Source organism: Chionomys nivalis, chromosome 1 (genome assembly GCF_950005125.1).
Source record: "Chionomys nivalis chromosome 1, mChiNiv1.1, whole genome shotgun sequence".
In the NCBI taxonomy this organism is placed as follows: domain Eukaryota; kingdom Metazoa; phylum Chordata; class Mammalia; order Rodentia; family Cricetidae; genus Chionomys; species Chionomys nivalis.
Genome location: NC_080086.1, coordinates 163,321,477 through 163,347,444, shown reverse-complemented (window position 1 = coordinate 163,347,444; position 25,968 = coordinate 163,321,477). Strand labels below are relative to the sequence as shown.

At 41.2% G+C, this 25,968-nt stretch overlaps 1 protein-coding gene across 4 annotated transcripts in view; it reads right to left on the bottom strand.

Moving 5' to 3' along the window:
* The window catches only part of Braf (B-Raf proto-oncogene, serine/threonine kinase), a 132,238-nt gene extending 116,717 nt beyond the window's left edge, over positions 1-15,521 (bottom strand). For all 4 annotated transcript variants that reach the window (XM_057763362.1, XM_057763336.1, XM_057763352.1 and 1 more), the window contains exon 1: positions 15,168-15,521. In XM_057763362.1, coding sequence (XP_057619345.1) covers positions 15,168-15,350 — 183 coding nt within the window. In that variant the 5' untranslated portion in view covers positions 15,351-15,521. The remainder of the gene's footprint in view (positions 1-15,167) is intronic.
* Between the last annotated feature and the right edge of the window lie 10,447 nt (positions 15,522-25,968).

Genomic DNA, 25,968 nt, shown 5'->3' with positions numbered 1-25,968 from the left:
GATGGTTGTGAGCCACCATGTGGTTGCTGGGAATTGAACTCACGACCTCTGGAAGAGCAGTCAGTGCTCTTAACCACTGAGCCATTTCTCCAGCCCCCATTTTTAATCATTTTGACTGTTGGTTGTATTTGATATATTCCTTCAGCTTTATATTCTAGGCAACCAAATATTTTTTAACGAAGAATAATCTGTTGAGCTTTTTATGTTTTGTTTGTTTGTTTTATTTTTTGACAAGACAGTGTTTCTCTGAGTAACAGCCCTGGCTGTCCTGGAACTCGATTTGTATGTTTGTGTTGTTTTTCTGTTTTGTTTTGGTTCTGGTTGCTTTTTATTTTTATTTTTTTATTTATTTTCAAGACAGGTTTTCTCTGTGTAGCCTGGACCTCACTCTGTAGACCAGACTGGCCTCAAACTCATAGAGATCCGCCTACCTCTGCCTCCCGAGTGCTGAGATTAAAGTCATGACCCACCACTGCCCGACTAATTTTTATGTATTTTATATACACAATAGTTTTTACCTCCAGAATTTCTACTTTTCTAAATCTATTAAGTCATTTTTATAGTCTCTTCTTCCTTATTTATCTTCATTTAAAAACAAATCAGCAATTGTTTTAAATGTGGTAACTGCCATATCATAGATTAGTATGGATCTGTTTCAAGTATTTGTTGCTTTTATTCTTTGGGATTTGAATTCATGCTTAGTTATTAGTTTTTTCTTTTTAAAACTTACTGTGAGGGCCTGGTGCTGCATGCCTTTAACACATACATAAAACAAAAACAAAAACAAAGCAAACAACAACAACAAAAAAAAAAACCTGCCCTAAAAGTTAGTATGAGGCAAAAAAAAACTTGTTTTTTAGCCGGGCGGTGGTGGCGCACGCCTTTAATCCCAGCACTTGGGAGGCAGAGGCAGGAGGATCTCTGTGAGTTCGAGACCAGCCTGGTCTACAAGAGCTAGTTCCAGGACAGGCTCCAAAACCACAGAGAAACCCTGTCTCGAAAAAACCAAAAAAAAAAAAAAAAAAAAAAAAAAAAACGTGTTTTTTTTTTTAACTTTCCTTATGATTCCTCTGTTCCAGTCAATCATCCCTATGGTCTCCCTTTCTGAGATATGGAACTTAGTAGACAATTTAGCTCTGCTTCAAAGGCAACATAATGATGAAACCCTCAGGGTCCTTCTAACAGAAACTGCTTTTGATTTCCACTTAATATTAACTTCAGGTAGGCGTTGCCTTTTGCACTCTTCAATTTATGAAGTCCACTGACACCAAAGCTTAAACATACATAGTACCTATCTTAGTTTGGTTTCTACTGCAATAGTAACTTGGGGAAGAAAGGATTTTTTTAAAACACATTACAGCCCATCATCTGGGGAAGCCAAGGTAAGAACTCAAGGCAGAAACCTGGAGGCAGGAACAAAAGCACTGGCCATGGAGAAATGCTGCTTAACTGGCTTGCTCCTGAATTGTTTAGTTTGCTTTCTTATATACGCCAGGATCATCTGTCCAGGGATAGTACCACCCATAGTGGGCTTAGACTCCCACATCAAACAAAGACAATGTCCCAATCTGACAGAAGCACTTTCTCAGTTAAGGCTCCTCTTTTCAGATAACTCTAGCTTGTGCCAAGCTGACAAAAACTAACCAGCACACTGCCCTGAAGACAAAAGCTACCCATCTACTTACTTTTTGGGGTTCTTGCATTTTCCTAGAGTTTGTTTAAGCAGTTCTTTGCTATCTTTTCAGATCTTCAAATATTTCCTTATTTTTTTTTTCTTTTCTTTTAAAACAACATTCCTACCAGGGTGGTAGCACACGCTTGTAATCTTAGCAAACAGGAGGAATAAAGTATTTAAGCTGTACAGCTACATAGTACATTGGAGGACGGCTTGGGCTACGTGAGACAAGGTCTCAAACAAACAAATAAAACATAGTCCATCATTATAAAAAAGAAACAAATTTGTTCCCTGTAAACCCTATTTCAGAGAATTTAGCTAGATACAATTTTAAAAGCTAATAATATCTAATAATGCTAATTCTACTATCAATTATAGGAAAGATAAATTTATAAGAAAATATGTCAAAAATGTACAGGTAACTATGATAAATAAGAGTTGCTTGTAACTATACAAAGAATCGCTTTGATTGTTGACAGTCACAACTTCAGGTTGACATTTCAGACACAAATATTGTGTAAGTAGTGCTGTCATCAATTCTGCAATTTTCTAAAGTGGAAAGAACTCTTCTGTATATGCATATAAATATACACATATACACAAAGGTCATAGGCCAAACTCAAGGGTCAATTCTCAGGCATCATTAACACTTTTATTTTTCTTTTATCTTTTTTTTATGATTATCAAAGACTAATTTTTTAATAAAACAAGCATACAAATTTTCTTAAAAAATAAACATGACTTTTAACAAAACAAACAAGTTTTTTTTAAAAAAAAACTTTTATTTTTCTTTCAGACAAAGTCACTCACTGTTCTGGAGGAAATCCACCTGCCTTTGCCTCCTCAGTGCAGGGGCTGAATGCAAACGACCATACCTAGCTTTTAGAAAAAAACTTTTTTTCTAATTCACTGTGAAGCCCTGGCTGTTCTGGAACTACTCTGTAGACCAGGCTGGCCTCAAACTCGGAAATCCGCCTGCCCCTGCCTCCCAAGTGCTGGGATTAAAGATTTTAATTATGTATATATGTCTGGGTATATAAACATAAATGACGGTACCCTTGGAAGCCAGAAAAGCATATTAAAACCCCCAAACCTAGTGGTTGTAAGCTGCCTGGACATGACTGCTGGTTAAGTGAACTTGAGTCCTCTGAAAGATGTGTGACTGTGTGTGCATGTGTCAAACTAAGGTAGGTCCTCTAGTCCTCAACTGACTAAGCTATTCTTCCAACCTAAGGATTTTTTTGTTTTGAGATAGAGAATTGTTGGATAACCAAGGATAGATATGGAACTTACTCTGTATACAGCCTAGATGGGCTATGAAATTTAAAATCCTCCTGCATAATTAATTCTTCTCATGTTGCTAAGATTACAGGTATGTGTCACGTGCCAGGCTTAGAATGGTAAAGAACACTTAACGAAAAGTCTGGATCCCTTGCAATACCAAGTTTTCAGTCCTAAAAGAACAAAAAACCCCAACCATTAAAGGAAAAGAACTTAGTGCTACTTAAGTCAACATACTTCTGAAAATGAACTAGAAAACTATGGTTAAAGACAGGATTTTGGAGGAGAAAACTACCACATCTTAGATGAGTGGTAACTATTTGGACTAAATGCACTGAGATCATTCAGCAATTAAATATTCGGTGTATAGCCTAGTTAGTGTCCTGAGTTAAACCTCTGGGACCCATATAAAAGTATAAGAAATCAACACCACAAAGCTGTCATCTGTCCTCTTCAGCCACGGTGTGGCATGCATGCACATGCATGCGCGCACACACATACACAGTTTAAAAGTCTAAAAAATAAAACTGAAATGAAATAAAATGGTCTAGTGACGCACTAAACAGTTACTCATCACATGAGATAGTTTAATCTGAAAATTAAATAGATTTAGTATCTCAGTGCTGTCAGTCCAACACAATAGCCTACCACCAGGCAACAAAGGACACTTCCAATATCATAAAGTCTGACTGTGACTGATGAGTGCTAGAAAAGAGAATGCTGATAACAGAAAGAAAACCCTGCAATGTGGTGAATAAAATGATACAGGATGCTAGCAAAGCACAAAACAAAGGTACCTAATTGGGTTTTAGAAAGAAAGGGATTGGGGTTAGAGAGATGGCTTAGTGGTTAAGAGCACTGGTTGCTCTTCCAGAGGACCAGGATTCAATTCCCAGCACCCACATGGCAGCTGCTCACAACTGTCTATAACTCCAGTTTCAGGGGATCTGACATTTTCCCACTAATGCACATAAAATAAAGTTAAACTTTTAAAAAGAGAAAGAAAGGGATTAAGGATACTTTCTACAATAAATGGTAGGTCAGTGAAGCATATGAGTTTTGAAGGGCAAAGGGTGGGGAAAGAATTTGTATTTCAGGCAGTAAGAAAAGTGTAAACAAAAACAAGTAAAACTCTGAAATGTTTAAAAAAAAAAAAAGTACCGAGTGGGAACTGTTTCAGTGCGCAGCACAAAAGTCAAACTGCAATGATAAGAATGTCATTCTGTATAAACAAAATACAGTGATCCCAAGTGCTGGCATCACCTTTGTGTGAATTCTGTTTCTCTGTTAGACAGATTCCATCTAATCTAAGGCCACGCTGGCCTTGAACTAACAGTTTCTGGAGTACTGGGATTAAAGGTGTGTGCCATCACTCCTGGCCTCTAGTGGCTTAGCTCCGCACTCTGATCTTCAAGTATTTGCTGAAACAAAAGAAAATATCACTACAGGGTTTTTGTTTGTTTGTTTGTTTAAGTGCTGATTGTCCCAGAACTCACTACATAGACCAGGCAGGCTGGCCTGGAACTCAAAGAAATCCACTTGCCTCTGCCTCTTGACTGCTAGAATTAAAGATGTTCACTGCCACACCTGGCATAGGAATATTCTTTTTTTTTTTTTTTTTTTTTTTTTTGGTTTTTCGAGACAGGGTTTCTCTGTGGTTTGGAGCCTGTCCTGGAACTAGCTCTGTAGACCAGGCTGGTCTCGAACTCACAGAGATCCGCCTGCCTCTGCCTCCCGAGTGCTGGGATTAAAGGTGTGCGCCACCACCGCCCGGCTAAGAAAAATCAGTCACTTAGATCTCTCAAACTTTAGCTTCAATATGTGGCAGAAGAGTTATAGATACTTCATGCAGTAATAAATTCATGTTCTAGTTCCCAATAGTTATTTGCATCAAAGTGAGAGTGACTCATATCAAGTGTTTAAACTGCCTTGTCAAGTTACATTTAACTGCAGATGTGACACCAGAAGTTAGCAAGCCCACAAGTGTCCCAGCCCTCACAAGTTAACACTGCCCATCAATTTTACTGTTTGTCCCCAATCTATTCTTTCCTGTATGGTGCTGAATTTTAAGCACACTCACCTCTCTCCTGAAACCTCATAGTCCCTCTCTGGAATGAAATTTTTTACTACACTAGAGAGAAAAAAACGGAAACAATGAAAACAGATTTCACTCTCACTCTCACTGCCACATGCTCCAGAGTATGCTTTTACGATAAAGCATCATATTGAAAGCCGTCCCTCCTATTTACACTAAACCTGTTTTCCTTGTCTCTATAGAAACACTGCTTCAGTAATTCTTATCTTTATGAAATTATGGGTGTTTTGCTCTAATGTTTCATTTCTAGCAGATACGACCTTATACGTTTCTTCTTTTTTTTGCTTGAGGCTGGCATGGGAACATATGTCTACAATTCCAACAGGAGGATAAGGAAGGAGACTGTGAATCTGAAGTTACTTTGAACTATATCACTAGTCTCTCAAAAACCTTTGAAAATTAATTAAAATTAAAAACATAATTTCTTGATTCTATTTTCCTCACTTGTCATGATCCACTTCTCTGGTCCCCTTTTTTTAAGATTAATTCTTTCCTCTTTTAATCCATTTTGTGATACAACAAAATACAAGACTGGGTGATTTACAAGGTAGAAAGGGTTACTGACAATTCTGAATAACAGAGGGTTCAAACAACATAGTACCAGAGTACAGTATGGTCCTCTAGCTATGTCACAACTGCTGTAATACCCCAAAGGCAAAAGGTATAAGGACTCAAGTGTGATAAAGTCTGTTTCTTAGTTTCCAAACAGCAGTAGGTAGTTCAACAGGCTATCCGAATGTTATACATTTCCACATTCATTCAGGAACTTAGGCTGATGAATAGTTTATCTTTTTTGGTTTTTGTTTATGTTTTTCAAGACAGGGTTTCTCTGTTTAACAGTTCTGGCTGTCCTGGAACTCACTCTGTAGACCAGGCTGGCCTCAAACTCATTGAGATCCACCTGCCTCTGCTTCCCAAGTGCTGGGATTAAAGGTGTGCACCACTACCACCTGATGGACAATTTATCATTAAAACATGGCTTGGAACAAAAGTATCATAGCTATCGTTTTAGTTCCAGCCAGCTAGAAAAACCAGATATAGACCTGGTACACATCATTTGTGTCCATATTCTATGAGATGGAACTCAATCCCCTGATCACACCTGCCTAACTACAAAGAAGAAAGGTTACCTTTCTATATATGAAAAGGAAAATAAAATATGGCTATCATGAACAGTACTCTGCCACAGAGTCTCATTTCAACCTCAGCGTCATAAATCCAATTACTTATTCAAAATATTAGACCGCATTAGCTTTCTGCCTCTAACTTGGCATTCCCAAAAATGAATTCCTGACTTGGATCTTTTCCCTTTTCTCTGGCATCTTCAGCACTTCACATGCAGTCTATCAACAAAGCCAAGGGCTGCCGGGCGGTGGTGGCGCACGCCTTTAATCCCAGCACTTGGGAGGCAGAGGCAGGCGGATCTCTGTGAGTTCGAGACCAGCCTGGTCTACAAGAGCTAGTTCCAGGACAGGCTCCAAAACCACAGAGAAACCCTGTCTCAAAAAACCAAAAAAAAAAAAAACAAAGCCAAGGGCTTAGGATGTGGGTCACTAGTACAATATCTACTAGACTGTACAAAGCCTTGGGTTTGATCACCAGCACTGCTGTTGGGGGCAGTGTGAGACACATCAGATTTGGTCTACTTTCAAGCCATCCAGAACTCTGACCTCTTCTCTGCTCTCCTGCTACCATTCACATGACTGCAGTACTTCCTCATGGTTCTCTTGCTTCTACCTTGTCTCTTAGAGTTCACTCTTTACATTGTGACCAAAGTGCTCCTATTTAGATGTGAGAAGGACTAGGGAGATGCCATGCAAGCATGAAAACCTAAGTTCAGAATGCCAGCACTCATGTAAAAAGCTGGACATGATGGCATGCTCTGAGTAATAGAAACATGGATAGGAGAATCCCTGAAGCTTGATGTTAGACAATCTAAACAAACGAGTAAGTTCCAGGTTCACTAAGAGACCTTGTCTCAAAAAAAAAAAAAAAAAAAAAAAGACAGAAAGTAAGGAAGACAGCTGACATCAACCTCTAGCCTCCGCATGCATGCATGAGCATATGCACACACATACACTTGTGTGTACATACATGAACAAGTAAACACACACAGACCTGTGAGATCAGGTCACAGCTCTGGCTACTGAAATCATGAATAGGGCTTTCCTAATAGGGCTTTCCTTTTCCTTTAGAATGTTAAAGTCCTTTACAAAGACCTTTGGCCATGTCCCAAGCCCTCTGGAATTTCATCTACTGACTTTCAATTCTTTTGAGTTACTCCAGCAACTCTGGCCTCTTGCTACTTCTTAAATAAGCAAGGTACATTCCTTACAGAAGTCTGTTAGTTCTATAAGAAATGCATTCTCATTCTGTACTCTTCTGACCTCTGGAGGCTTTTGTTCAAAAGTCACCTCCTAGAACTGAGGTCTACCTGTTCTTGCTGTTTTAAATTTCAGCGTATCTCCCCCAGGCCTACTCTGCTTTCCTTGAAATTTTCCACAGTTCTTGTTTCTCTTCAAGCATACTATAAAATTTCCTTTTTGAAGCCCAGTATGATGGTATGACAAGACCCTGCGCTCAAGGGGCTGCGGCAGGGTGTTCTTAAAGTTCAAGGCCAGTTTGGGTTGCAAACTGTTCTGAGATAGACTTAATTACATAGTGAGACTCCATCTAAAAAATTTTAAAAAGAGAGTTAGCTCACTGATTAAGAGCTTTTGTAGAGACACGGGTTGAACCACCCCTAATCCTAGTCCCAAGGGATCCAACACCATCTTCTGATCCCTGCTAGCACCAGGCATATACATGGTGCACATATATACATGTAGGCAAAACACTCATACACATAAAATAGATCTAAAAAGTTTTTTTAAGAAATAATTTCTTTTGTTTTTTGAGTGGGTTTTTGTTTTGTTTCATTTTGTTTTTGACATGAGGTCTCAATATGGTACCAGCTGGTCTCAAATTGCCTAAAGTTGCCAAGGATAACCTTGAACTCATGATACTCTTGCTTTTATCTCCTGAGTATCAGAATTCATCACAGGTATGTCCTACCATAGCCAGCCTACAAATTTCCATTTTGTCTATTTATGGTTTATCTGTTCTCCCACAACTCCCAGCATGTACCTCTCTACCAGAACGTAAACTACAAAACGGTACTGATTTTTGTTTTGAAATATGTTCCTAAACCCATAAATTACTACATGCTATAGGCACTCAAGTACTTACTGAATACATGAACACCTATTATTCTGAGAAACAACTCAATGCAAAAGCCAGCACTGTAGTGCTGGTGTCAGCAAAGCTAATAATGACAATAGTTTTAGAGACACTACAGCAGTCATGCTTATCGACTTCCCCATAAAACTGTGAGACAGTCCTTGTACTATCACATTAATCCCCTTTCCTTGAATTGACAGTTTACCCAAAAAGTCATCATGTTGCCACTTAATGTTTCTTGGATTCAAAGGTAGTTTCAAGACAATATTAAGAGAATGTGGTCAACATTCAGTTTTAGGGCAACCGTAAGGACTGTCAAAATTTTATAACTAGAACCTATGTTATGTCTGTCACTGGATTTCTTTTAAAACAAGCAAATATACAACAAAGATTTCTGGAAGAAAAGTCTTAAATATATTTACCTTCTGTCTTGCAAATCATCAGAAAAATAATAGTACTATAATTTTGTGACAATTTTTACATATTCATCACCTCATTTTATTCTCATACCAGTCCTCTAAGCCACTTAACACATTTGGACTAACAGAAGTTCAGTGCACAACATAAGGAGGCGTGGGGGAAGGATCAAGAGATGCCAGCAAAAAGCTTGCAGTGAATGGATTATGTTTTAATATAATGAAACTTATTTGCAATCGTATAATTTTCTGTAATTGTATAATATGAGAAGAATCTACAGATATAGGCAATCACACAAAAACTAAAAAACTATACTTCCAACAGCTTTAGACTACCCATGTAAGGACTACTGAATTCTCTGAACTGTAATCTGTTCCCTATCTGAAATATAGTAATACGGTGAGGGAATATGGCTGTGGGTACAGCTCACAGCTACTTATGCACTTGACACACACAAAGCCCTAGGTTCCCCTCCACCTCATCCCTGCAGAAAGAAACAAAAGTCAAAAACAATTCATTAAGTTATCTGGAAGCAATTAAATAGTACTTTTGTTCTGTTTGGTTTGAGATGGCTACTATTATATAGCCCCGGCTACCCTGGAATTTGCTGTGTAGATCAGGATGGTCTCAAACTTAGAGATCTACCTGCCCCTGCCTCATGAGGGTTGAGATTAAAGTTACGCACTACCACACCCAGCAAAATAGTGCTTTTTTCTCCCCATAGGGTTTCTCTATGTAATCATGACTGTCCTGGAACTCTCTCTGTAGACCAGGTTGGCCTCGAAATCACAGAGATCCACCTGCCTCTGCCTCCTGTGTCCTGGGATCAAAGGCATGCGCCTCCACTGCACAATGCAATAGTGCTTTTAACAACAACACCAAAAAAGTTATAAAGAAAACTATTTGGCATTCATAGAAAATACAATATTTTTAAATGGATATTAATTCTCTTTATACATTATCAGAAGCTGTACTATCAAGAACTTCTTAAAGTAACTCAGAGCTGGGGAGATGGTTCAACAGGTAAAATCTTGCTGTCAAGCATTAGAACCTTAGTTTACATGCCCAGCCCTGCTAGTGCTGAAGACTGAGACAAGAGGATCCTAGGGGCTCGTTGGTCAGAAAGTATAGATCTGGAGTAATTGGAAAACCATCATCCTCTGGTACATTTTCCCCAAAAGTGCTGTCAATACTATCGCTGCATAGTAGGAATGAAAATGAGCTTTTCTTTGATATTACTGAGCTTCCAGAAGAAATAAAGTTAACTGAGTTCAGAACAATTTTTAGACTCTGTATAAGTGCATTCCAGGGCTCAGGAAGGAATGCTAAAATTACTGGGCATCAATTTCTTGATACTAGACAGTCAATAGTCTTGATATTTGAACTAACAATAATGTTTTTGGCTTTTGATTTTTTTTTAAGAGCAAGAAAAAAACATTAGAAGGCAAAAATAACCATAGAGAGGAGAAAAAAATAACTCTTTAAAGTTAAGTATTGACTGTGTTAGGTATAGACTCCTTAAAATTAGGTATGGACTCCTGACTATCGTGGCTTATTAAGTATGATATTAATTAGGTTAGTAAACACTAAAAAAACCTGCCTTCCAAAACATGTCAATGCATCCATGAACTATTTAAAGAAAGAATATGTGAATCAATGAGAATGAATTTCTTGTTATATTAACATGAAGTTATCTCTAACACTAAGATAAAGAAAGCACAGCGTGACCTCAAAACCAGAAAAGCTCCCAAACAGGCCTGCTTATTTTGAATGCAGAAGTTCTATAATTATTTATAGTTGGGGCTTTACTGAAGAATGAACACAGGTGAACTAGGCAAAGAGAAAGAATAAAGGGCTGCAAACAATTTAACTTCTGAGGAAGACAAAATCTAGTAAAAGCTGCTGACAAAAAGGCTGATCTTAATACGAATCTGACATAGGAATCTGGGAATAGGAGCAAACAAGACTTTTAAAAAGAGAGGCATTGTGACAAGAAGTTCACTAAGTACTCACTTAAATTAACATTAAGTTGTCAGTGAAACAAAATGCATTTCTGCAGCTCTGAAGGAGAAGGCAATTTTATGATTGGAGATAAAGTGGAAAAGAAGAAGCGGTTGCCCCACTGTGTGACTCAGCAGGTAAAGTCTTAGAAAACACCAAAGTACAGCGAGGACAACACTAACTTTCTTCCCTGCCACTCAAAGAATAGATCTTTTAGCTGCTACCAGACCTATTCTTCCCATCAGTAAAATGGGGGAGAGAAAAGTCTCATTATTCTAGTCTGTTGTACTACTATAATCTTTCTGGCCTCCAAACACAATTAAATCAAATCTGCAATTATGTTTAAGACATTTCATAATTCAAGCACCAGCCCAACATTCCTTTTGGTCAACTTACAATGGATTGCATGCATTTATAAGCAACCGATACAAGATAATTTTTTTACATAAAAGGACAAATGCCTAAAGTGATAGTGTTAAGTCAGGAAATGGGAAAGAGAGCAATACAGAAATACTGAAGACAAACAGTTATTTTATAGCTTCCCCCTCCAAACAAAACCTTTGCATGTATCTAAACAAGTATTAAGAACAACAGCTAAAACTTTCTGCATATAAGCCTTCCTACTTTGGTGAAAGTATCACTTTTCAGAGGTATGATGCAACCTAACCTGACAAGGATCACAAAGAAGTATTTTAATACAGTGGACCTCATTATAATGCAGATCCCATCCTAGAATATTCCCTAGCCAATACATTATTATAATTACACAGCTTAGCCAAAACTGGCTAAGAGATTCTGAAAACAGAAAATAATACAATTCTAACTGTATTACAGTTTTAAGAAACTCTCTTTCTCCAGAACACAACAAGAAAGAAACAGGTAGTAAATATCACACCTTGGTAGCACACATTTAAATAATAAATGCATTTATTATTAACCATCTGGTAATATTATACCATGTACCATGTCACACCATATGGTCTCGGGAAGAAAGTATCACCAAGGAAATAGAAAGTAAGTAAATGCTTAAAAGCAAAATAATACATACACTTAATAAACATTTATCAGAACATTTTATTTTCAGTACCCATACAGTAATAGAAATACAGGCCATGAAATCTGTTCATTTTCCAACATAATTTTACATACCACTGTCTACATTCCATGTTGGAGATATATGATAACAGCAATCTTTTAAAAAAGAACTTAATGTCCAAAAAAGTTATCAGTTAAATTATACTTTACCTAGGGACACATAAGTTTTGCTGAACTATTATATTTTAAAAGTTACACATAAAATGTATTACACAAGCATTAAAAAGTCTAGTTGTAATACATGCAAATGTTTATAGCAATTATACACAAAGTTTGTACTTTTTATACTTATTATTTTTACTTTTCAATAACGGACAGGTTTTCCCCTTGTAATTAGTTTTTGGTGCAGCTGAAATTTCTGACAAACTTTTTTAAAACCCAGGTAAGATAAAAATTTAGAACAAAATATGTCATTACACACAGGCACAATTTTTCATCTTTCTATGTACTTATTAAAGATATTCTTTTAAGTTCATATAAAGAAGGCAGTTCAACTAAAAGACCACAAGATATTGTTTCCTCTGAATTAATGTCAACTTAAAACTATTTCTTGCTGGGGATAGGGACATACACCTGTAATCCCAGCACTTCAGAGTAACAGCAGAAGGACCAGGAGTTCTACAGCCTCAGTCACACGCTGAGTTCCTCAAAAGCCTGGGCTGCATGATACTATTTCCTGGAAGAAGCTATTTTGCTACATGTAATACTTGTATCTGTAGTCAATAGAGGTCCACTTTTTAATCATAATCTCCGCCAGCCAACTATATTTATCATCTTTTACATAAGGCAACTATTCATCACCAAACATTAAACCCTGGGAGGGGGGCAACAGGAAACATCTGTATTTTAACTAAATAAATTAAGAATACAGTTCCAGGAGATATGACCATGCTTTCAGTTAGTTATTGCTGATTTAATTTAACTTCACTTAGCCTAGAGGTTCTCAAGCACCGGTACATGGGAAATGTCCAGAAAGTGTCAAACAGAAAGTTATACCCCTAACACACTCACTACTTCAGAGAGAAAGGGGTCCAAGTAATCCAGCTCCCTCAAGTAAATAACAGTCTTCCACACAGAAATATAAACTCTGAAACAAAGTTCTCAAATTAGTGTCATATCAGAGAATGATCATCTTTTAACTTTTATCCATTAATTTACTCATACTATCATAGTCTTCAAGCAGCTTTACAATTCAAGAAAACCATACATGCACTGCAGAGTCAAGTGAAGCCCAGAGGCACCTGTGCCTAGCAAGACAAAGGCATATCCGATTCCTGGAGAAAATAGACAGCAGATGTGACCCCTAGCATTTCTCCATTAAAAACAATGTATCCTAAAAATAAATTTCCATGTCAACGGAACAAAGTTGTTTATAAATAAGAAGGAATGTGGAGGTGTGGGGAAGACAAGAGGAAGCTTCAGCAAGTTAAAAGTACCAAAAGTCAGGAAACAAGACAGAATGAATGGTAACTAGGGATAAGGGAAACAGATTGAACTAGGAAATGGATGAAGGGAAGAGCTTTATCCTTGGAATCTAAGAAGCTACAGGAAATAAAGAAATCAAGTGGAAACTGACCTGAGCATAAATTCAAACTGGAAGTTGGAGTTATTTCAAATGAAGACACAAGAAAAAGCCGAGCGGTGATGGGACAGGCCTTTAACCCCAGCATTTGGGAGACAGAGGTAGATGGGATCTCTGTGGGTGTGAGGCCAGCCTGGTCTACAAAGTGAGTTCTGGGACAGCCAGGGCTACACAAAGAAACCCTGTCTCAAAAGCAAAATGAGAGGGAGAAAGGGAGGGTGGGGAGAGAGAGAGAGAGAGAGAGAGGGAGGGAGGGAGGGAGGGAGGGAGGGAGGGAGGGAGGGAGGGAGGGAGGATGTGAGAGAAATAAGCTAGCTCAAATGACAATACTGAACACATTTTGGGCAGAGATGGCAAGGTTGGAAAACAAACATCACTGTGAACAGACTGCTAATAATAGATCAAGAATAGAGGATGAATTTCCAAGTAAACGAAGCAGGATAAAGACTACTGCAGAGATAAGAAAGGAGATATAGTATGAGAACTGGGAAGCCTAAGTAACAGGTTTATCTTTAAGCAAAATCAACAAAATTAAGTCACACTCATCAACTATTTGCAAAATATGGCATTGTTTATGTGATACAATGCTCAAACAGTAAATGTAGTCAGCTTTACATACAGAAGAGAAGAAATGAAGTAATCTGACAATGTAATACATCAAATGACGCAAGGACAAGTTAAGAGGGGCAAAAAAGAAGGACAGGTAAACATGAAAGAGAAAAAAAAATGGAACGAGAGTGGGAACGACACAGATCAATTAAACCCACTAAAAACAAAACAAAACAAAAAACCACGAAAGATGCCAATAAAGAGGTGTGAATGAACAGTGGATGGCTAACCTGCATCGCCAGCTGAGCGAGGGAGCAAGGAGGCAAGGGAAACCTGATGGAATCTTGACAGCTTCGGGGTTCAGGGAGTGAGTAGCTTCCCAAGTGTCCAGAAGGATTTGTGAAGATAACAATAGATAACGAGGTGAGGGAGCGGTGGAATGGAGTAGAGAGGGCCTCAAAGGACCAGGGCAAGAGAAGCGCAAACATGCTCTTCAGGGGAGGCGAAGGTTAGAGGCAAGTAGGTACAACTGGGGAATGAGCGGGGTGGTGGATGAGGATGGGATGGAGGTTACGGGTCAGCATGGGAACACCGGCAAATACTATCATTCGGAGATCAGAGACCGGGATGGGAAAACCTTCGGAACATCAAATCTGGGGGCTGAAAAAGTAAAGGCTCCTCCAAAATCATCCCCTGGGCAAATCGGGTCGAGAGAAATCCCCCAAACAAGTAGAAAAGTGGGAAAGTGCTAAGGGCCTGCAAAGGAAAGATAGTGAGGAGACGGAGAGGGAGGCGCTCCGTCATGCCCACATCCAGGGAGTATCACACATGGCAGTTTCTAGGGCTGGGGGACTCAGGGGTAGTGCCCCGGCCACTATGCTCCATCCTCGACGCCGTCCCTGCCGGTTAGCAAAAAGGAAAACATCTCAGGGATGCCGGGCTGGAAACCTCAGCCAGGCGTGACCTTCTCCACCAGCCCCAGAGTTTCGCCCCCTGTGGAAAGGATCCAGCTCCGTCCCCGCTGCCCCAACCCCATCTGGGTGGGGGCCGGGGAACCCCCCTGGGCCACCGTGTGTGTTTACGTAGCGAGGAGAGCCGCAGGACGGTGGGGGACACTCGGTCGCTATCCACATCCCCGCCGGCTGCCATGCACAGCCGGAGCTCTCTCCGCTGCCTCCGTCCCTCACATAAACACTGGCCCGCCGAGCCGAGCCCCCGACGCGAGAGCACTGGGGGATGGCGCCGCCACTCACCTCTTCGGGAATGGCCGGGTCCGCAGCCGAAGAGGCCGCGGCGCCAGCGCCGGCCTCGGGCTCCATGTCTCCATTGAACAGAGCCTGGCCCTGCTCGGGGCCGCCGCCGCCACCGCTGCCGCCGCCGCCGCCGCCGCCGCCACCGCCGCTGTTGCTGCCACCGCCGCCACTCAGCGCCGCCATCTTCGAAGCGCAAGCCGGGGCCGAGCGGCAGCCGCGGGGCGGGGAGGGGGAAGGGAGGCGCAGGGCGGGCGGAGGCGGGCGCGGAGGCGCGGGGGGCGTGGGCGGAGCGGCCGGGGCGGAGGCCACCTCAGGAACCCGCCAGCGGCCCCCGGCGCAGCCGAGCCTGAGGGGATTGGGAAGGGGGGGAGGGGGAGGGGGCGGAGACGACGAGGAGTCGCCGCGGCAACGGCGTCACCCGCGTGTCACGGCCGTGACGTCACCGGTGTGCGTGACGTCATCCGAGGAGCCCCCTCGCGCCGCCGTCGTCAGGGGAGTGTTCCTTATCCTCCAACCACCCGCGCGCTCACACGTCGTCCCCCCCCCCCCGCTCAGTTTCCATGGCTCCGCTTTCCTACTTTTCCTCGGTCCTCAGGCTGTTCTGTCATGTGGGATTTTACTAGAAGAGCAGGGGTGGTGTTCTAAGAGAACTTAAAATCCTAGAGGGAGGAAGGCGGCCGGGAAGCCTATATTACTTGTCACTGCCGTTACAAAGAAGCTCTAGGTATCGTTAAAAAACAAACGAAAGCCTTAAACCTCAAGGTTGGATCATCAGCCAAGCCAAATGTCATAAAAATACGTCTTGGAGCAGCTAAATTCTAAGTATGCGGTTTGCATACTATCCTTAAGGGACTTGATCAGTTGAAGTGCGTATAAATGAAAATCTAAAACCTGGTTTTCAGTGTCTTTATTGACTAGTCTCATTCGCTTAGTGTCAACGGCTTCTTCCATGCACTAAGGTCTGAGGAAAGCATATAGCATTCTAGACATTTTAAGCATCAAAACAACAACAACAACAAAACATTCAAAAATATTTTGTAGACTCTGGTTCAAGGTTTCTCCGCAAACTATATATTTTTAAAAATGGGTGAAGAGATTTAAATTATCTTTGAGAAGTCCAAGTTACAGAATTAAATTAAATCCAATTTATTGTTTAAAATACATTTACCCAAAAGAAGGGAATAATGGAGAGAGAGTGTATGTTAAGGAAAAGAGAAAGCGGCAGAGAAAAACAGATGTTCCTGAGAGTGTGCAGTTAACTGCCAAAGTAACTCGACATGGAGTCACAGGAGCTTGATTTGTCTGTGTGTACATGTGTGCACTTCAATTGATGGAAAGGGGGCAGTCACCACTAACCTATTTATTGTGTTTAGGAAGATTTGAGAGGTAGAAAGCTTCTCAAACAGGATGTCTGTGCATTTGATCTGGTCTCCATCAGCCTGGGAGCTGATGCTGCTGTTTCAAGGTAAGAGGCACACGTGTGACTGCTTGGCAAATCAAAACTTTAAGTTCTTGATTGGTGAAAACAAAATGCTACCAATCAAATAACCATCCTGTGTTTGTCAATGTCATTGTACATTCTCTTCCAAGTAGGGAAGTTCCCCTGAGAACTACATTTAAGTCAGAAGATGGTTTAACAGATATGAGTAAAAGAGAAAAAAAAAAAAAACAAACCAGCTGGGCGGTGGTGGCGCATGCCTTTAGGCGGATCTCTGAGTTTGAGGTCAGCCTGGTCTACAGAGCAAGAGAGCAAGTTTCAGGACAACCAGGGCTGTTGCATAGAGAAACAAACCCTGTCTTGAAGAACAGAGAGGAGAGGGGGATGATCATAGGGACAATGCTATCAAAGCTGCGCTAGTTTAAGGCACCTTTGAGAAATAATCAAAAACATATAATGACCAGGCAAGGGACCCCCCTCTTGATTTGAAACACAACTGTCAGGATTTGGAGTTTTTGTTTGTTTTTAATCCCTGACTGTCCTAGTTTGCTTTAAAAAAATCATTTCCTAAGAATATATTATTATATCTCTTCTTTATAACACTAAAACTTCTAAGACATTTTCAGTGGTTGCATTTTAAACAATAGCCCTTTCGGTATCCGTCTGTATACAGTGGTCGTGTCTTCCATGATTGTCTCCTCACAAGACGGATGGCCTCATCCATTTAATGTGCATTCTTGTTAGTTTCCATTCGCCCAACTTTGTTACCCCTGGTTAGCTTTGGGTAACAGTGTGCCTGCTGTATGTGTGAGTCTCCTCACCCTCAATAAAAGCCTTTTTCAGCTGCTGATTCTGTCTGTTCCTCCTTGCTGAGTTCCAGATTTCTCCACTGCTTCCAGTCACAGCCAGGCTCAAGATGTTTCCTGCCTTTTAATGCTTTAGCTGGCAGAGAAAGGAACCCAATCAAGACCCCCAAGTGGGACCATTTTTGAGACCTTATCCAGGATTCCTTTTGAGGACCACCGACTCATCCAGGTTGTCACTTAGATGCTACTGTCTGGTTGTGACTTCAGCAAATAGAACCTGGATTTCACTCAGGTTATTGTCCACTTCCACTGGACGTTGCCTGTGGTACAGATGGCTGGAGGCATCTTTTGCTGATGCAACATCCCTCCCAGCACACGTCAAGAATATACTGTCACCAAATGGCTGTCATATGTTCTGGACCGACGTTTTACCGTGAGCCCTTAGATTAACTTTCCTCTGAGTCACCGTTGCTCCTCACTTCTCACCTTTTCTGTCAGCAGGTAAGAACCATCTGCGTCCCAGGCCCCTAAGAGCCCTTAGGGTGTGTCCTTCGAAGGGGGCGGGGCTAGGAGTTAGATTCCCTGGCAGGCCGTCAGATAGGGAGAAGAACCATGCCTAGGTTATAAAGATGTCGAACTTCAAGATGGCCAGCTTCTTCCTTACCTTCCTGACCTGAGACTAAAGCACAGCGGTTTAAAGGGCCTTGTGCTCTTTTCTCCTGTCAGTGGCCCCCAGCTAATGGACTGGTTCGACAAGCTCAAAGCCAGATCAGGATAGGTTTACACACCAGCTGCGGGCCGATCAGCCACCAAGTCTTTCTTTAAACTGACCAGCCCTAAATTAGGGAAGAAAGACCTTTCAGAGACTGAAGAAGACACTAGATTTTTTCAGCTTTGTGTGGGGTCTTTTTTGTGTGTTCCTGCTCTATGCTTGTTTCCTTGTCACCAATAAAAGCTGTTCTCAACTGCGAAAATAAATACATAAATAAATAAACAAGCTGAGCAAGCCGTGGGGCGCAAACCACCAAGCGGCATTTCTTCATAGTCTCTGCTGCAGTTGTATCTCCGGGTTTCTCCCCGGGTTCCTCCCTCCAGTCTTAGGTTCCCTAGGTGATGGACTACAACCTGGAAACTGAAATAAACCCTTTCCTCCCCAAGTTGCTTTTGGTCATGGTGTTTATCACAGCAATGAAAAGTAAAATAGGGCACTGTCTTCAAATCTAGACATCTGAGACTTCTTTGGGGGCATTTAAAATCCCACAGAAAAAAAAGCTGGGGGGTGATGGCACTTACCTTTAATTCCAGTTCTTTGGAGGCAAAGGCAGGAGGATCTCTGAGTTTGAGGACAGTCCAGAGTGAGTTCTAGGACACCCAGGGCTACACAGAGAAACCACAGTCTCAAAAAAACTAAAAGAATAAAAAGGCTGGGAATTCTTTGACACAACTTCCATCAAAAGGCAGGATCCAGATACCCTCTTTCTGAATTTGAGCCAGATTCAGTGACTTCCCTGTATCCAAAAAAACACAGCCTAAGTGGTGCTGTGTGACTTTGGGAGCTAGACCACAAAATATGAAACAGCTTTCAACTCGCTTACTGGAACAGAAGGCACTGGAGCCTTGCCTTGTGAGTTCGGTTACCCTGAAGTAGCCATACTAAGCGGAAGCTGGGGTACATGAAGAGTCAGACCGGGCTGGGTCCTAAGCTGTAGCTCCAGGTTAACTGTCAGCTCTGTGCGTAAATGCCTCTGGAGCGTTCCAGTCCTCAACCATGCCGATACCCCCAGGCATGGAGTCTCGCTCTGCTGAAGCCCCAGATGTGGAGCAAAGAGATAAGCCACCTTTGTTTTGCTTTGTCTGAATTTTGAGGGTAATTTCACACTTTGCAAAAGGCAAAGCTGTAATTTGAGCCCCACAATGCTATAATACCACAATGAACAACTTAGATCCTTGGTTGTGCTTGTTTGCGGTAGCTTATTTATATTGTTTTATTGTTGTTAGATAGGCCATCGTGGGTTGGTATTATCATCATCATCATCATTATTATTACTATCATCTTATATATTGAAAAACAAGACAAAACCAGGTATAGTGGTATGCCATTCTAGCACTCAGGAAGCTGAGGCAGAAGGCTGATCAGTTGGAGGCTCTCAGCCTGGGTTATGTTATAAAGTGACAACAAATCTAAGAAACATTAACAACAAAACAATACAAAAAAGCCATACGAAAGAAACCCAATAAAGAGGAATTTAAGCTTACCCATTATGAGATTATGTAGTCAAAATGTTGACATACTGACACTAAAATTCTGAACCTTGGGCACCAAAGTTTATGCTTTCTCTTCATTGTTTCTCTTCTGGATACTGTGGAACATTTTTGTTTGTTAGTTTGTTTTGCATTTTTTCAGAGGGTCTCACTCTGTGAGCACTGGCTGGCTGGGGACTCACTCTGTAGACCAGGCTGGCCTCAAACTCTTAGAGAGCTGGGATTAAAGGCATGTGCCATCATACCATGCCTGATTTAGACTTGTTTTAAAATTACCATCGTTTGTTCGTTCTTTCTCCTTCCTTCCTTCCTTCCTTCCTTCCTTCCTTCCTTCCTTCCTTCCTTCCTCCCTCCCTCCCTCCCTCCCTCCCTCCCTCCCTCCCTCCCTCCCTTCCTTCCTTCTTTCCTTTCTTTTCTTTTTTTGGAAATAATGAACAGGATGCTCTATAGAACTGACTGTGCTCTCTCTGTCTCACTCACTCCCAAAAAGATTCCATACACGTCCAGTCCTCTCTGCTTTGTGGTGGGGAATTACCAAGATGTATCTCCGAATCTCAATAGTCTGGTGACCAGACCCTCACTTTATCTTGACAACTTTTGAGGCCTTGCCGCATGCAAAGGTAGGTACAAGTCCTTTGTCACTGGACACAGCCTGTCTTCCCACCTCTTCTCACAGCCCTGTGCTGCCATAGGTGGGTGGATATGCTGAAAGCCTCTACCCCAAACAGTGTTCCTGGAGTTGGAATAAGCCAAGCCAGAATGGAATCTAAACAGAAACAGAATACTTTCCTTTTGTGTTGTGTTATGCTGTATGAACATCAAAACAGTACTGTCTAGAATCCTACATTCCTACAGACGCTTTAGTCAACAGTTCTTAGAAGTTTGTCTCAACGCCCCACCTGCTCCCCCTGAGCATCCACACATCCACAGAAAATGGGAAGGGCAATGTGGCCGGAAGTGCTGGCGTGATCTCCCCCACTGCCTCAGCTAGTGGCCGGAATAGGTAGAGCTCTGTAGTGTGTCACCTTTCTCCCTTGCAGGTGAGCTTACATCTAGCCGCTTTTTCCATACTCAATCCTGCATTCCAACGGACGGTGGGGAACCCTACTTGTCAGCCACATCAATATGCTCAACTCTAAAAAAAAGAAGTAAGCAGTCTTTTAGAAGCTTCTAGAGTTCCAGCTGGGGTCATTGATACATAGCTGATCACAGTTGGTTTTCCTAATGAAATAATGTTAGTATTGTGGATAACGTATTCTTTGTTACCTAATGGTCAGCAACTAGTACAAGCTGAATACCTAAGAATGGAAATAGAGTCACAGGACTGGATTCAGTCCCGCTTTCCTCCAGAGGAGTACTTGGAATTCCCTCTGCGGAATTCCGGATTCGACCCAAATCTTTTAATTATGGGGATCTTGATAATATCTTCAACTGGCATCTCCCTTTAACTAGACTATCTAACTTTTACCCATGAAAATCTTGCTTCTAGATTCATGAAATATGTTAGGGTACTGTGTTCTTAACACTTAACAAAAGAGATTCGTGTCACAATATTATTTTATCATAACATCGTGCTCACAGTAGCCTTGGGTATGTTAATGAGATCGAGACTGTCTTAGTCACTGTTCTATTGCTGTGAAGAGACACCATGACCATGGTAACTGTTATGAGAAAACATTTAATTAGGGGCTTGCCTACACTTTCAGAGGCTTAGTCCATTATCTTCACGGCAGGGAACATGGCACTAGGCATGGCAAGTGTGGTGCTGGAGAAATAGTTGAAAGCTCTATCCTGGTCTGCAGTCAGAGACAGAGCAAGATTGGACCTGACACGGGCTTTTGATGCCTCAAAATCCACCCCCAGTGACATATTTCATTCAACAAGGCCACACCCCCTAATCCTTCTAATCCTATCAAAAAGTTCCACTCCCTGGTGACTAAACATTCAAGTACATGAGCTTACGGGAGCAATGCATATTCAAGCCACCACATAGAGTTCTTGAAAGTATTCTTTGTGAATTTATTTTTGTGCTAAATTTTTATTTTTATTTATGTGTGTGTATGCCTGCTTGTACATATGTACACTGTGTATATACAGATGTCTGAGGAGACCAGAAGAGGACATCAGACCCCCTGGAATAGGAGTTACAGGCAGTTATGACCCACCTGATGTAGCTGTTGGGAACTGAACCTGGGTCTTTTGCAAGATCGGTAAGTGCTCTTACTGCTGAGCCATCTCTCCAGTTCCCTGTGCTCTTTTTTCTTTGCTTTTATAGAAGGTGAAGTATGATAAGTTATCTCGTGGCAATGGGGAAGGAGGACTGTAGTCTTAGAACAGCCTACTCTTGACAGCCTTCTGAAATTTTGCTTCCTATGCTTTCATGTGGTCATCTGTGGTCTTAAATATTAGGTGAAAAATTCCAGATACAGAATTTATCAGGCTTGGGGCTTTGTTTTGTTTTGTTTTTGAGCAGAGAGGTTCATAAAGGTTCTCATTTCCTGTCCCTAGCTGCTTTGGAACTCACTATGTAGACCCGGCAAACCCTAGACTTGGAGCCATCTTCCTGCCTTTTGCCTTCAAAGAAGTGGGATTGCAGGTTTGCCCCACTATCCTGTAATTCGTGCTTTAAATCCCACTCCGTCGAGCAGAGTTACAGCATTTTGCAGCACTCCTCTGCCTTACCTGAAATGAGAGTCTCTCTTTGCACAGCTTATCGATGTAGTATGTGTTGTCCTTCTCCTCGCCACTGAGTAGCTGTCTCAGTTATCAGATCAGCCGTCAAAGTACTGCGGTGTTTATGTTCAATTCACCCTTATTTTACTTAGTAATAGCCACGAAATGAGACCATCAAATTAATAACAGTGCACTGTTACAATTGCTCTGTTATTTTCGTTATTGTTTTCCATCTCTTATTTTGCCTAAATGCTTAATTGAATTTTGTCACAGGTATATTTGTTTTATAAATAAAACATATAAAATTTGGTTCTATCTTCAGTTTCAGGCTGCTACTAAGAGTCTTGAAACATATTCTTTGTGGATAAGGGGAGACTACTATGTCTGCATATGTGTTTCAAAGAATAATAATATCTAGAAGGCATGGATGGATCAGAATAGAATGAAGGATCAGCAAGACGGCTTAGTAAGCAAAGTGCTTGCTGTGCAAGCCCGATGCCCTAAGCTCAACCCTTGTAAAGCTAGGAGAAAAATTCCAAGATATGTACTCTGTCCTCCATATGAGCATTGTGGCATACCTTTAATCCAGCAATCAGGAGGCAGAGGCAGGTCTCTGTGTGTTCAAGGCCAGCCTGGTCTACAGAGTGAATGCCAGACCAGCCAGGACTATATCGAGAAACCTTGTCTCAAAAAGATAGAGATAGAGATAGAGATAGAGATAGAGAGAGAGAGAGAGAGAGAGAGAGAGAGAGAGAGGAGGAGGAGGAGGAGGAGGAGGAGGAGGAGGAGGAGGAGGAGGAGGAGGAGGAGGAGAGAGGGAGAGGTTAACATTAGGGAACTAGATGAAGGATATAGCAGTCTTTTTTTTTTTTCTTTTCTTTTTTTTTCTATAGCAGTCTTTATAATGCTGTTATTTTACCATTTCTGTGCATTCCAAATAGACCCTTACAGAGATGAAATTCGGTGACTTTCTAAGGGCTGCTCTGCCAGGCATTTCTGATGTGTGTGTTACTATTGTTACTGCATTCAATTACCTGTCTAAGGTGTATTTCTTATCAATCTATCTCCATCCCTGTTGATTTGTCTGATTTTTTTGAACATGCATGGTTGGAAGTCAAAGTATTTTCTGATGCTTCAGTATAGATGGTTTTGCATCGTGGTTTATGGGTAATAAGAATCCATGAGAGAAATTCTTTGCTGGTTCTTTCTCAGGTTTTAATAAGATCCTGTATGTATATCCATTTATCACATAAGAATTTTCTTGTATGTTAAATTACCACACACATTTTTACTATACTTATTTTCAGTTAAAAGCTGTCTTACTGTCTCCTCAGGATATTTTGTAATACATCCTATTTCCATTTCTTCATTTCTTAAATCAAAAAATATTGATGGAATGCTTACTTTTGCAAAATTCTTTGCCAGGGTTTTGTGTAATCTGAATGGTAGTGAGAGTGTTGGCTTGTGTTTGTTGTAATATTTAACTATTGCTGTGGATGAGCCTGTATACAGTTCACTGTTAGAAAGCAAATCTCTAATGGTACTCTATTTTACAGGCAACAGACCTTCCGGTACTGTTTTTAACTTCTCTTATGCTAATATTCAAATGTATGTTTTACTTTTGTCTTTGATGTTAAGTATTGATACGGTTCTAGGAGGCTTTATCATGTGGATGGCTGCTGGGCATGGTGGCACATGCATTTAATCCCTTTGCTTGGACTAGGAGGCAGGAGCAGGTTGATCTTTGCAAGTTCAAAGCTAGACTGATCTACATAGCAAGTTCCTGGTGGCCAGTGGTAGGTAGTTTCGCCCTGCTCTGCGACTCCAAAAATGTGAATGCCAAGTACAAACTGTGCTGCTCTGCCCATCCATGCCTTCTTTCCTAGCTCATAGGATAAAGCATTACTGGGTTGGTTTTGGAGTTGTTTTGCACTATTGTTGACTGTTTCCATTGTCTCAAAATCTCTGTTACCTTAGATTTCACAACTGTACATACTCCCGCTTTTCGTCTTAAAGGCCAGTTGTTTCTTGGGTTGTTCTCTGGGGTATCAGCTTTCACCATTGGCAGGATAATCTTCCTACAACCCAAATCTTCCCTTATTTCATTTCTCAAAGCACCAGTCATAGTCTACGTGGGCCATTTCAGCAAAGTATCATAGACTGGCTCACTTAGAAACCACAGAAGCGTTTTCTCACCAGACTGTCGGCTGGAAATCTAAGATCATAGCGTCCACGTACTGAAATTCTGGCGAGGGTCCTCATGAATGTTACCGACTGTCATTTCCTCATCTGTCAGAAAGCAAGTGCAGCAATTCTCTGCATTCCCTTTTGTTAAGGTCACTATAGTTCCATGTGTGAGAGCCCTGTACTTAGAGCCCCTCAGAGGTCTCACACCTTAATGTTGCATATTAAGAGTCTGAATTTCAGCATACAAACACAAACAGAACTGTTGTGGAATATTAATTTGAGATGTGTTACCTTTGTTTATGCTGTGGAATATTTGTTTAATGATGCAAAGATGTGTTGCATTCTTTTGTGTTGCCTTTGCTTAAGAGTGTGAAGCTGTGATCCATTGCCTGTCTCAAACACCTGATTGGTCTAATAAAGTCGAATGGCCAATAGCAAGGCAGGAGAAAGGATTGGCAGGGCTGGCATGCAGGGAGAATCCATAGTAGGAGAAATCTGGGAGAAAAAAGTTGAGGAGCCAGCCACCCAGCAATACGGTCAGTCATGGAGTGAGAAGTAGAGGAAGATACAGGAGTAGAAAAAGGTAAAAGCCCAGAGGCAAAAGATAGATGGGATAATTTAAGAAAAGCTAGCTGGAAACAAGCCAAAGTAAGATCAGGCATTCATAAGAAAGAATAAGACTCCATGTGATTTATTTGGGAACTGGGCAGTGGGTCCCAAAGAGCCAAAAAAGTAAAAAGTAAACAAACAAATAAACAAACACCCAACAACTACACAGAACACCTGTCCTTTTACCAATTCCATTGGCTTCATTTAAAATGATGATTCCTAAACCCGTGTTCTGGCCTAGCCTTTGCTGCCTGGCCCTAGCCTCTGCACCCAACTACCTGGTATATGCCTCTCCTGAATACCATAAACTAAGTTTGACAATCCCATCCTACTAACAGCTGCTCCTTTGAACAGTTCTTTTAACTGGTCTCACTTTGGGGCACCGCTTTGAATTTTCTTATATGAAGATAATATTGACCTCATATTATCTTTGCTGATATAGCGAAAATTCCTGTGGTCTTTTTAGTAATTGAGTTCACCTACTTCAGAAATCTCAGCAGCAGCAGACTGGCCCATGTCTACCTCTTCATTGTCACAGCTTTCCTCTGCTGAAGGAAAATATGTGTTTGTCCTTTTAGATGGTTTTCTTTCTTTCTCTCCCCCTTTATTTCTTTTTCTTTTTTTCTGTTTGTTTTTCAAGACAGGGTTTTTCTATAGCCCCGACTGTCCTGGAACTCTCTTTGTAGACCAGGCTGACTTCAAATTCAGAGATCCACCTGGCTCTGCTTCCCAAGTGCCGGGATTAAAGACATGAGCCACCACTGCCTGACTTTGATGTTTTTCTTGGGCTACACTTCATTACTTCTTTACCAGGCTCCTTTACTTT